The sequence below is a fragment of the Loxodonta africana genome, chromosome 18 (genome assembly GCF_030014295.1).
Source record: "Loxodonta africana isolate mLoxAfr1 chromosome 18, mLoxAfr1.hap2, whole genome shotgun sequence".
NCBI lineage: Eukaryota > Metazoa > Chordata > Mammalia > Proboscidea > Elephantidae > Loxodonta > Loxodonta africana.
Window position 1 is genome coordinate 81,403,785 of NC_087359.1, and position 12,703 is coordinate 81,416,487.

Consider the following 12,703-nt stretch of genomic DNA (forward strand, 5'->3'; position numbering starts at 1 on the left):
CAGTGTTCTGGGTAGGTCAAGAGATCAAATTTGTTAATCATGTTGTTAAAACCTTCACTGTACTTACTGATTGTCAGCTTATTCTATCAGTTATTGAGAGAGGCTTTTAAAAGTCTCCCCATGTGGTTGGAGAGGGATGCTGGTGAGGAGTGAGCTTCTCGAATTGGGTGGACACTTGAGACTATGTTGGCATCTCCTGCCTGGAGGGGAGATGAGAGGGTGGAGGGGGTTAGACGCTGGCGAAATGGACACGAAAAGAGAGAGTGGAGGGAGAGAGCGGGCTGTCTCATTAGGGGGAGAGTAATTGGGAGATAAAAAAAAAAAATTTTTTTTTTTTAATTGGGAGTATGTAGCAAGGTGTATATAAGTTTTTGTGTGAGAGACTGACTTGATTTGTAAACTTTCACTTAAACCACAATAAAAACTATATATAAAAAAATTCTCCCCATGTGAATGTAGATTTGTCTGTGTCTTATTTTAGTTCATCAGTTTTGCTTTATGTATTTTGAAGCTGAGTTATTATGTGAATACAAAGTTAGCACTCCTATATCTTCCAGGTAAATTGGACCCTTTATCATTATGAAGTATCATCTTTAATCTCTGGTAATGCTTTTTGCTTTAAAGCTTATTTTGCCTGATATTAATATTACTATAGCATCCTTTTTTTTTGGTGTTATTGGCATGGTATATCTTTTTACATCCATACATGCTCACCTTTTCTATATACTTTGTATTTTATGTGTTTCTCTTATAAGCAGTGTATTGTTAGATTTCCTTCTTTTTAAACCAATATGACAGTGTATTTCTTTTGGAGTATCAGTCCATTTATATGTAATGTAATTACATAATGTTGAACGCTACCATCTAACTGTTTTCTATGTGTCTTGCTTATTCTGTTCTTTTTCTTCCCATTCATGCCTGCCTTTATGTTTATGATCTTTTTTTGTTCTATAGTCCTTACAGTTGCCCCTCCATATCTGGGGGTTCCCTATCCACAGATTCAACCAACCACGGATTGAAAATATTCAGGGGAAAAAAAAGTTCCAAAAACCAAGACTTGAATTTGCCGCACACTGAGCACTATGCTGAATGCACACAAATGAAATGATGTGTAAGAATACCCTGTTGTAGCCTCCCGCCATTTCACAGACCCTTGGTCTCCCTCCAGCACCCATTGTTTGAGCATTCTTGGCCTCACATCTTGTCATAATTCCCTAAACAATGCAGTATAACAACTATTTACATAGCATTTACATTGCATTATGTGTTATGAGTAATCTAGAGATAATTTAAAATACACAGGAGGAACTGAATAGCTTATATGCAAATACTGTGCCATTTTATACAAGGGACTTGAGCATCCATGGATTTTGGTATGGTGGGGGAGGGGAATCCTGGAACCAATCCCCTGTGGATACCAAGGGATGATGGTCATTGTTTATTTTTCATATGCAGCTTTGATTATCTGTCTAGTAACCTTTCCTTTTCATCTTATGAACTCTGTTTAGTAATTCTTGTAAAGCAGATCGTGCAGTTGTTAGGTGCCATCGAGTCTGTTCTGACTCATAGCGACCCTATGTACCACAGAACAAAACACTGCCTGATCCTGTGCCACACTCACAATCGTTGTTATGCTTGTGTTGCAGCCACTGTGTCAGTCCATCTCATTGAGGATCTTTCTCTTTTTCACTTTTTCATGTACTATTTTACCAAGCATGATGTCCTTCTCCAGGGACTGATCCCTCCTGACAACATGTGCAAAATATGTGAGATGTAGTCTCCCCACCTTTGCTTTTAAGGAGCCTTCTGGTTATACTTCTTCAAGACAAATTTGTTCATTCTTTTGGCAGTCCGTGGTGTATTCAATATTCTTTGCCAACACCACAATTCAAAGGCATCAATTCTTCAGTCTTCTTATTCATCGTCCAGCCTTTGCACCCATATGAGGCAATTGAAAACACCATGGCTTCGGTCAGGTGCACCTCAGTCTTCAAGGCGATATCTTTGCTTTTCAACAATTTAAAGAGGTCTTTTGCAGCAGATTTGTCCAATACAATGCATCTTTTGATCTCTTGACTGCTGCTTCCATGCGTGTTGATTGTGGATCCAAGTAAAATGAAATTCTTGACACCTTCAATCTTTTCTCCGCTTATCATGATGTTGCTTATTGGTCCAGTAATAAGGATTTTTGTTTTCCTTATATTGAGGTATAATCCATACTGAAGGCTGTGGTCTTTTATCTTCATTAGTAAGTGCTTCAAGTCCTCTTCACTTTCAGCAAGCAAGGTTGTGTCATCTGGATGATGCAGGCTGTTAATGAGTCTTCCTCCAATCCTGATGCCCCGTTCTTCATATAGTCCAGCTTCTCAGATTATTTTTTCAGCATACAGATTGAATAGGCATGGCGAAAGGATACAACCCAGTCGCACACCTTTCCTGACTTTAAACCACGCAGCATCCCCTTGTTCTGTTCAAATGACTGCCTCTTGATCTACATACAGGTTCCTCATGGGCGTGATTAAGTGTTCTAGAGTTTCCACTCTTTGCAATGTTATCCGTAATTTGTTATGATCCACACAGTTGAATGCTTGCATAGTCAATAACACACAGGTGAACATCTTTATGGTATTCTCTGCTTTCAGCCAGGACCCATCTGAAATCAGCAATGACATCCTTCGTTCTACATCCTCTTCTGGATCTGGCTTGAATTTCTGGCTGTTCCCTGTCGTTATGCTGCTTCAGCCACTTTTGAATGATCTTCAGCAAACTTTTACTTGCCTGTGATATTAATGATATTGCTCAGTAACTTCAGAAATCGGTTGAATCACCTTTCTTGAGAATAGGCATTCATATGGATCTCTTCCAGTCAGTTGGCCAGGTAGCTGTCTTCCAAATTTCTTGGCATAGATGAATGAGCACTTTCAGCACTACATCTGTTTGTTGAAACACCTCAGTTGGTATTCCATCAATTCCCGGAGACTTGTTTTTCCCCAGTTGCCTTCAGTGAAGCTTGGACTTCTTCTTTCAGTACCGTTGGTTCCTGATCATATGCTACCTCCTGAAATAGTTGAATGTTAACTAATTCTTTCTGGTACGGTGACTCTGTATATTCCTTCCATCTTTTGATGCTTCCTGAGTCTTTTAATATTTTCCCCCTAGAACCCTTCAATACTGCAACTCAAGGCTTGAATTTTTTTTTCAGTTCTTTCAGCTTGAGAAATGCCGAACGTGTTCTTCCTTTTTGGTTTTCTATCTCCAGGTCTTTGCATGTGTCATTATGATACTTTACTTTGTCTTCTAGAGCCACCCTTTGACATCTTCTATTCAGCTCTTTTACTTCATCATTTCTTCTTTTGCTTTAGCTACTTGACATTCAAGGGTAAGTTTCAGAGTCTCTTCTGACATCCATTTTGGTCTTTTCTTTCTTTCCTGTCTTTTTAATGACCTCTGGCTTTCTTCATGCATGATGTCCTTGATGTCATTTCACAACTACCCTCATCTTCAGTCATCGGTGTTCAACACATCAAGTCTATTTCGAAGATGGTCTCTAAATTCAGGTGGGATATACTCAAGGTCATACTTTGGCTTTCATGGACTTGTTCTAATTTTCTCCAGTTTCAAGTTGAATTTGCATATGAGCAGTTGATGGTCTGTCCCACAGCCTGCCCATGGCCTTGTTCCAGCTGAAGATATTGAGCTTTTCCATCGTCTGTTTCCACAGATGTAGTAGATTTGATTGCTATGTATTCCATCTGGGGAGGCTCATGTATATAGTCACCATTTATGTTGGTAAAAAAGGTATTTGCAATGAAGAAGCCTTTCTTGCAAAATTCTATCTTGCGATCTGCAGCATCATTTCTATCAATGTCATGGAGTGAATTGTGTTCCCCCAAAAATGTGTGTATCAATTCTACTAGGCTTTAATTCCCAGTATTGTGTGATATTCCTATATGTTGTAAATCCTGCCTCTATGTTGTTAATGAGAGAGGATGGGCAGCAGTTGTGTTAGTAAGGCAGGACTCAATCTACACGATTGGATTGTGTCTTGAGGCAATCTCTTGAGATATAAAAAAGAGAAATAAGCAGAGAAGTGGGGGACCTCATACAGCCAAGAAAGCAGTGTCGGGAGTAGGGCGTGTCCTTTGCACCCAGGTCCCTGTGCAGAGAAGCTTCTAGTCCTGGGGAAGACTGATCAGAAAGCGGGCAGAGAGAGAAAGCTTTCCCCTGAAGCTAATGACCTGAGTGTGGACTTTTTGCCTACTTTACTGTGAGGAAATAAATTTTTCTTTGTTAAAGCCATCCATTTGTGGTATTTCTGTTATAGCAGCACTAGATAACCAAACAATCACCAAAGCCGTATTTTCCAACTACTGATCCTTCTTTGTTTCCAACTTTCCCATTCCAATCACCAGTAATTATCAGTGCATCCTGATTGCATGTTTGATCAATTTCAAACTATTGAAGCTGGTAAAAATCTTCAATTTCTTCACCTTTGGCCTTAGTGGTTGGTGCATAAATTTGAATAATAGTCTAATTAATTGGTCTTCCTTGTAGGCATATGGATATTACCCTATCCCTGACAGTGTTATACTTCAGAATAGATCTTGAAATGTCCTTTTTGATGATGAATACACCGCCATTCCTCTTCAAGTTGTCATTCCCAGCAAAGTAGACCATATGATTGTCTGATTCAGAATGGTGAATACCAGTCCATTTCAGTTCACTAAAACTTAGGATATCAGTGTTTATGAGTTCCATTTCATTTTTGACAATTTCCAGTTTTCCTAGATTCATACTTTGTACATTCCATGTTCCAATTATTAATGGATGTCTGCAGCTTTTTCTTCTCATATTGAGCCAAGCCACATCAGCAAACGATGGTCCTAAAAACTTGACTGCATCTATGTTATTAAGGTCGGCTCTTTTTTGAGGAGGCAGCTCTTTGCCAGTCGTCTTTTGAGTACCTTGCAACCTGAGGGGCTCATCTTCTGGTACTATATCAGATAATATTCTGCTGCTTTTCATAAAATTTTTACTGGCTAATTCCTTTCAGAAGTAGACTGCTGGGTCCTTCTTCCTAATCTGTCTTAGTCTGGAAGCTTTGCCATGAATGACCCTGCTGGTATTTGAATACCAGCATCATAACTTCCAGCATCACAGCAACGTGAAAGCTGTGACAGTATGACAAATTGACAGGTGGGGGCAAATCAAGTCTGGTGGTATCAAATTCCCGCAACTTTTGTTTATCTGTGAATATCTTGATTTTATCTTCATTTTTGAAGGACCACTTTGCTAGGTAAAGAATTCTTGGTTGACAATTCCTTCCCTTCATTACTTTATATATGTCATTCGATTGCCTCGTTGCCTTCACGGTCTCTGAGGAGAAATCTACACTTGTTATTGAGGACCCCTTGTACATTATACTTTTTTTTTTCTTGTTGCTTTCAGAACTCTCTTCTTGTCTTTGTTTTTCGAGAAATTGATTACAGTGCATTTTGGTGTCGACCCTTTTGGATTCATTCTGCTGGCTTCCTAGATTTGTAGATTCAACTCCTTATTCAGCTCTGGAATTTTTTCTGTCATTGTATCTTAGAGGTTTTTGTTTTTGTTTTTTTCCCTGTCCCTTTCTGTCTGTCTTTTTGTTCTGGGATTCTCATAATCCTAATGTTGGATTTCTTGATAGTGTCCCACAATTCCATTTGGCTTTGTTTGCTTTTCTTTTTTCTTTTCTCTTGTTTGTCTTGAGACTTGATAAGTTCAGTTACCATGTCATCTACTTCACTTATACTGTCTTCTGTCTACTCCTTCCCACCACTCATTGTTTACTTGGGAACAGGGCAGGAGGAGCTCTTGTAAGCAAAGGAGAGAAGGATTTTCCTATCTTATAGGAGTGGAAGGGGCTAGTTTCTTCCTTGGACCCATTTTCCTGGCTGCTGTCAAGAAGATATTAAAACTTGAAGTAGCAAGAACTTAAGCAAAGGCAAATTCCTCTATCACTCTCCTATCCCTAGGAAGCCATTTCGCCATTTGTATTTTGCAGCGTGGCTTTTAGTTTACATGGGGATGGGGTTGGAGGGACTCTCATAAATGACAGAGAGAAAGATTCTCCTTCCTTGTAGTCTTGATCTTCCTTCTGCCTTCAGCTATTTCTTCGATTGGTTGCTAGATCTCCGAGTCCCTCAGTTCCTTTGTTTGTGTCCTTTGCTTTCTTTTTTTTTCTAAAATTGTTGTGGGGGAATGGAGATGCTAGACTACGTATGTTGCCATCTTGGGAGAAGAGCATCTTTTATTTTCTTGAATGTAGTAATCATGGTTATTTTAAAGTCCATGTCTCAGACTTCAACTATCTAGATCTCTTTTAGGTCTGTTTCTACTACCTGTTTTTTTCTCTTGGTTTTCTTTCATGTGACTTTTGTCTCCTTGTATGCCTGTTTATTTTTGATGAAGTGTCAGGCATTAAACATGAAAACCTATAGCCATAATTTGAGGGTCTGGGTTATGGAATCTTCTTCTATAGAGGATTCATGTTTGTTTTAATGGCAGGCTTTTAAGCTCTGAGCTCTAATAATCCTCAGTCATCTTAGTTCAATTATAAATTTAAATGAACTGGGTTTCAGTCCTTGAGTGACTTGGTCTGTTTCCATTTTTCCTTATTCTTAGGGCATAGAACTTCAAGGTTCGAGCCAAGACCTGGGAAATGCAGGGTTCTGCTCTTTGGTGACCCTGCATTCAAATCTGTGAGTCTGGTAGAAATTCTATTTACTTATTAATCCTATCAGCCATTTTTTATAAGCTTAGGAGACGCCTTTAGGGAAAAGTTTCCCCTTTTGGGTTTCCTTCTCCTTGTAATTATTTAAAGCTTTGATAACTCAAAATCCTATAAACAGACTTTGTTTCTCTATTTTCCCCAACTTTTGTAATTGTTTTCAGCAATAATGTTCTTCTAAATTACCCAGCCTGGCATTACCAAAGTGCAGCTCTCTCAAACATTAAACTTTTTATTTCTTATTTTTCTTGTTGTTTGGGAATGACATTTTACTTCCACTCAAGAAAGGTGATTGTTTAGAAATAAAAGTATTTATTTCTGCTTCTTATTCTTCTTGTTATTTGAGAGTGACGTTTTACCTCCACTCAAAAAAGATGAGGATTTAGCTCACATATGTTAGTGAAGTTTCTGAACGTATGTTTGTTAAAGCTGAACATTTCTAATTGCTAATTAATAAAATAGTAACTTTTCTACACCCTAAGGATATTTTATAATTTTTTAGTGAATTTTAAAGCAAATTTCTATACTTTCCAAATCCGTTTTATTTTTACATTTTAAATTCTTTATTAATTCCTGAATTCCACATTGGAGTTACAGATGTGTTTTCTATAGCTTCTATTCTAACAGGTGAAAAAATTCATCAGATACTGACAATATAATGTCCTACAGCAATAAAAATTATTTACATTTAATGATAAAAAAAATGACAGCAACGTTATGACAAAAGGAATTTAAATTTTATTAAATCAAAATAACTTAGATAAAATATATTGCTCAATAATTAGTTTTAAAGTCATAAAACCATTCTAGCATCCACAAATGATTTTGATTCAATATAATTTTAAACATTTTAGACATAGTTACCACAAAATGAATACAAAATTGGAAAATTGTAAAAGTATTTTAAAAAATAAAACAAGCTGCATATACAAACAAGGTCTAAGATCACCCCACAGTATAATTTTTTTTACAAGAAAGGCTGGGAAGGCTAATAAAATGTTATAGAGCTACCCTTGATAACCAGTAATTATCACTATTTGAAACATCATTAACTATAAATATTATTTTGATCTGTTACTCAATCCACTTTTTGAAGCACAAATTATCTTTTTCCATTAAATTCTATGAAAAGGTAAGTGCAAAGACCTGAATAAGCTACCCTGCCTGGGAAATTTGAGAAAACCCTCATAAAGAGGTGCTAGTCAACAAAGAATAAGAACAATTAGAAAGTATATATGGGTAGAAATATCTGATTTGTGGAGTAAATGGAAAGCAAGGAAGTGAAGACAACCTATGAAGAACACTTTCTAAAGAAACTTAGCTCTAAAGGGAGTGATATAAGGAGAAAATATTTGAGAGACTTAGATTCCAGGAGGGTTATCATGAATATATCATATTCCCTAATAAGGGAAAATCTCATTGAATTTACTACTTTTGTTGTTTGCTCAACCAGTTTTCTTTAGCCCTACCTTCTTCCTAGAATACAAGGACAATTTACAAACATTTGAAGCCATGTATTCATTATAGTACAATTTTCATTTTGTTATTCTGCTTAGTGATATCTCCCAATATAGAAAATGAGAGTAATTTGATTTTTCTTTTTTTTTTTCTGTAGAGTTGGAGACCAAACTAGCAGCCAAGGATGCTGTATTAGCAGAGAATTTTTCTGAAGAAGACTTATCACAGGGAACCATAATGGAAAAACTCAAAGAGAATGGCCTATGGGATTTCAGTTTGGGAGGACCATGGAAATGGAATGACAGAATATTGAGATTGCAAAATAATCAGGAGAGTCATTTGAATCAAAGAATAGTTACACATAAGAACACTCCCACTGGTCAAAGAGCATTTAAGTTTGGATCTGTTCTTTTTCCAGAACCAGAAGTTATCACAGAGGAATCCCACAGCAAATGCCAAACACATGAGGACAGTTTCACAGAGAATTTAAATTTGATTGTCGATACCCATTTGGAGAAGAAAATCTGCAAGGATACCGAAGGCAGCAAAGCCATAAGGGATAGTTCAGAACTTACTTTGGAAAAGAAAACTAATTATAAAGAAAAGCCCTATAAATGTAGTACATGTGAAAAAGCCTTTCGCTATAGGTCATTACTCATACAACACCAGAGGACTCACACTAAAGAAAAACCTTATGAATGTAATGAATGTGGGAAAATGTTCAGCCAACCCTCTTATCTTAGTCAACATAAAAAGATTCACACTGGAGAAAAGCCTTATAAGTGTAATGAATGTGGAAAGGCCTTTATTGCTTCTTCATCTCTTATGGTACATCAGAGAATTCATACTAAAGAGAAACCTTATCAATGCAATGTCTGTGGGAAATCCTTTAGCCAGTGTGCTCGCCTCAATCAGCACCAGAGAATTCAAACTGGAGAGAAATCCCATAAATGTAGTGAGTGCGGGAAAGCTTTTAGTGATAAGTCAAAACTTGTAAGACATCAGGAAACTCACACTGCAGAAAAACCCTACAAATGCAGTGATTGTGGAAAAGCCTTTAGAAATAAGTCATATCTTAGTGTACATCAGAAGACACATACTGAAGAGAAACCATATAAATGTAATGAGTGTGGAAAATCTTTCAAGAATACCACAATTTTTAATGTTCATCAGAGAATTCATACTGGAGAGAAACCCTTTAGATGTAGTGAATGTGGTAAAGCCTATAGAAGTAACTCAAGCCTTATTGTACATATAAGAACTCATACTGGAGAAAAACCCTATGAATGTAATGAATGTGGGAAAGCATTCAATCGTATAGCAAATTTCACTGAGCATCTGAGAATTCATACAGGAGAAAAACCCTATAAATGTAATGAATGTGGGAAAGCATTCATTAATTATTCATGCCTTACTGTACATCACAGAATGCATACAGGAGAGAAACCATATAAATGTATTGAATGTGGAAAGGCCTTCATGCGTTCTTCATCTCTTATTATACATCAGCGAATTCATACTGAAGAGAAACCTTATCTATGTAATGAATGTGGGGAATCTTTCAGAATAAAATCACACTTAACCGTACATCAGAGGATTCATACTGGAGAGAAGCCATATAAATGCACTGACTGTGAGCGGGCATTCACCAAAATGGTAAATCTCAAGGAGCATCAGAAAATTCATACTGGAGTAAAACCCTATAATTGTTATGATTGTGGAAAATCCTTTAGGACAAAATCATACCTTATTGTACATCAGAGGACCCATACTGGAGAAAAACCGTATAAATGTAATGAGTGTGAAAAAGCTTTCACGAATACATCACAGCTTACTGTGCATCAAAGAAGGCATACTGGTGAAAAACCCTATAAATGTAATGAATGTGGGAAAGTTTTCACGAGTAATTCAGGCTTTAATACCCATCAGAGAACACATACTGGAGAAAAACCATTTAAATGTAGTGACTGTGGGAAAGCATTTAGCCAGATGGTACATGTCACAGAACATCAGAAAATACATACTGGAGAAAAACCTTATAAATGTGATGTTTGTGGAAAAGCCTTCAGGAGGGGTTCATACCTTACAGTGCATTGGAGAACACATACTGGAGAAAAACCTTATACGTGTAAGGAATGTGGAAAAGGTTGTATTACCTTATCACAGCTAACTCTACATCAGAGAATTCATACTGGGGAGAGACCCTATAAATGTGAAGATTGTGGAAAAGCCTTCAGAACTAACTCAGACTTCACTGTACATCTGAGGATGCATACCGGAGAAAAACCTTATAAATGTAATGAATGTGGAAAAGCCTTTAGGAGTAGCTCAAGCCTTACTGTACATCAAAGAATACACCAGAGAGAAGCTCAATTAATATAGAGAAAAATAAATCATTCATCCAGATGTCAACTCCACAAGAAGAATCTTCTAAACTGTGTATTTCATGAATGTGAGGAAATTTTCAGGAGCAATTCACCAAGAAATAACATTGAAGAGATACTCTGCAAACATAATGAATGTGGGAAAGCATTTGATCAAATTAAATCTTAGAGGTTATAAAAAGATTTATGCTAGGAAAAAAAATAATGGACAAATGAAAACCTTCATCCAGATTTCATAATTTATTCATTCAACAAATTATCTTCTATGAATTGCCTATGATTTTTTTTTGCTATTTTTCTGTTAGTTTGCCTGTCTTCTTTTCTCATCAGTCTGAAAATGTTTCTCTGTTTTAGATATTAATCTTTTGTCATGTGTGTTGCAGATGTTTTCCTTAATCTAGAATTTGACTTTATACTTTTTTTATTCAGCAAAATAGGTCACAAAATACATTTACTATGTAAATTAAAATATTTATTTTTTTCCTTTTCATATTCTTTACTCTTTTAGTAAAAAGTATCTCTTTAATCACTAGGTTATACATGTTGTTGTTAGTTGCTGTCGAGTTAGCTCCAAACTTATAGTGACCCCGTGTATAACAGAACAGAGTGTGGCCCAATCCTGCGTCATCTTCAGAAACATTGGTATGTTTGAACCCATTGTTGCAGCTCTTGTGTCGATCCATCTCATTTACTGACCATCTGATATCCTTTTCTAGCAATTCTTCTTTCCTGATGACATATCCAAAGTAAGCAAGAGGAAGTCTCGCCATCCTTGCTTCTAAGGATCATTCTGGCTATACTTCCTCCAGGACTGATTTGTTTATTCTTCTAGCTATTCTTCTCCAAGAGTATGTGTAGTATTCCTAAACTTCTAAGATTTTGATAGCTTTATTTTGTACGTTGATCTTTAAGTCATCTGGACTGGATGGGTATTCATGGAAAAGCAACTCCACATTACCATTAACACATGAAAAGATTCCCAACCTAAACAGTACTCAGGGAAATGCAAATTAAAACACCAATGGAATGTCACTTCCACCTCTTGAGTTGGCAAAAGTTAAGAGATCTTTTGTCAGTGGAGTTTAAGGAACCATGTACTCTTCCAGAAAGATTGTACCAACTTATATTTTCACCAGAAATCCAGGGAAATATATTTTAAAATTATAAATATGCATACCTTTTGACCCGGCAGAACCACTTCTGGGAATTTGTCTCTTAAAAATAAAATCATCAACACATAAGAATACATATAAATATGTTTATTGAAATATTGCTCATAGAGGGAAAAAAATCTCTGGGAAAAAAGTGAATGCAGATCAATAAGGTAATGGTTGAATGAATTGTGATGTGTCCATAATATAGAATAGAATAGGAATCACTTAAAATATGAGTTGGAGGCTATACTGATTGACTTCCAGGGATTTTCAATGTATTGACGAATAATTGCTTTATTACAAAGATGTGTAATATATATGTGTATATACAATATTTCATTTTTGTTAAAATAATAACCACTCCTATATATGTGCATATGCGATCAGATGAGTATGGAGACAGGTATGGAATATACGCAAGGCTGTTAATGTTGGTTACCTTGGTGAGAGGGAGGAAATGGGACATGAGGAAATAAGAAAAAAAATAAAAAGACTGAAAACAGAAAAATGTAAGTGCATCACATAATGGTATAAAACTCTGTAAAATTATACATTTGTGTGTACTTTTGAGAGGTAAATGAAGGAATGGTGTCCAAAAAAATGGTAGCTGTTTCAGGATTGGTAGGTTATCTAGCGTGTTTTTAACTTGTTTGACTTTCTTTTTGGTAGTTTTAAGTTTTTCCTTGCAATGTATTGTTATATTTGCACAAACAGGAAAAAAAAAACCAGACTATTTTCCTTGTGAAGCTAATTTGTTGGGTGTCTACTATATGTCAGGAACTGTCCTAAGTACTGGGTATACAGTATACTATATATACAGTGCATTGTTGGCAGGGGGTAGGTTTGTGGATCTGAGAACATGGGAATTAGTTCTGATGGTGCCTAGATTACAAAGAAGGTACCCAGCACTTCATTCCCCCTACCTCCTGTGTTTCATTTGG

The 12,703-nt window shown here is 36.4% G+C and overlaps 1 protein-coding gene across 12 annotated transcripts in view; it reads left to right on the plus strand.

The window, feature by feature from the left end:
• Nucleotides 1-12,313, plus strand: part of ZNF624 (zinc finger protein 624) — a 73,660-nt gene extending 61,347 nt beyond the window's left edge. For 10 of the 12 annotated variants that reach the window (XM_064271814.1, XM_064271818.1, XM_064271819.1 and 7 more), the window contains one exon: nt 8,382-12,313. In XM_064271814.1, coding sequence (XP_064127884.1) covers nt 8,382-10,606 — 2,225 coding nt within the window. In that variant the 3' untranslated portion in view covers nt 10,607-12,313. Of the gene's footprint in view, nt 1-557; nt 604-6,660; nt 6,738-8,381 lie in introns of all 12 variants that reach the window. The other 2 variants (XM_064271824.1, XM_064271822.1) reach the window with 2 other exon arrangements.
• Nucleotides 12,314-12,703: the final 390 nt, after the last annotated feature.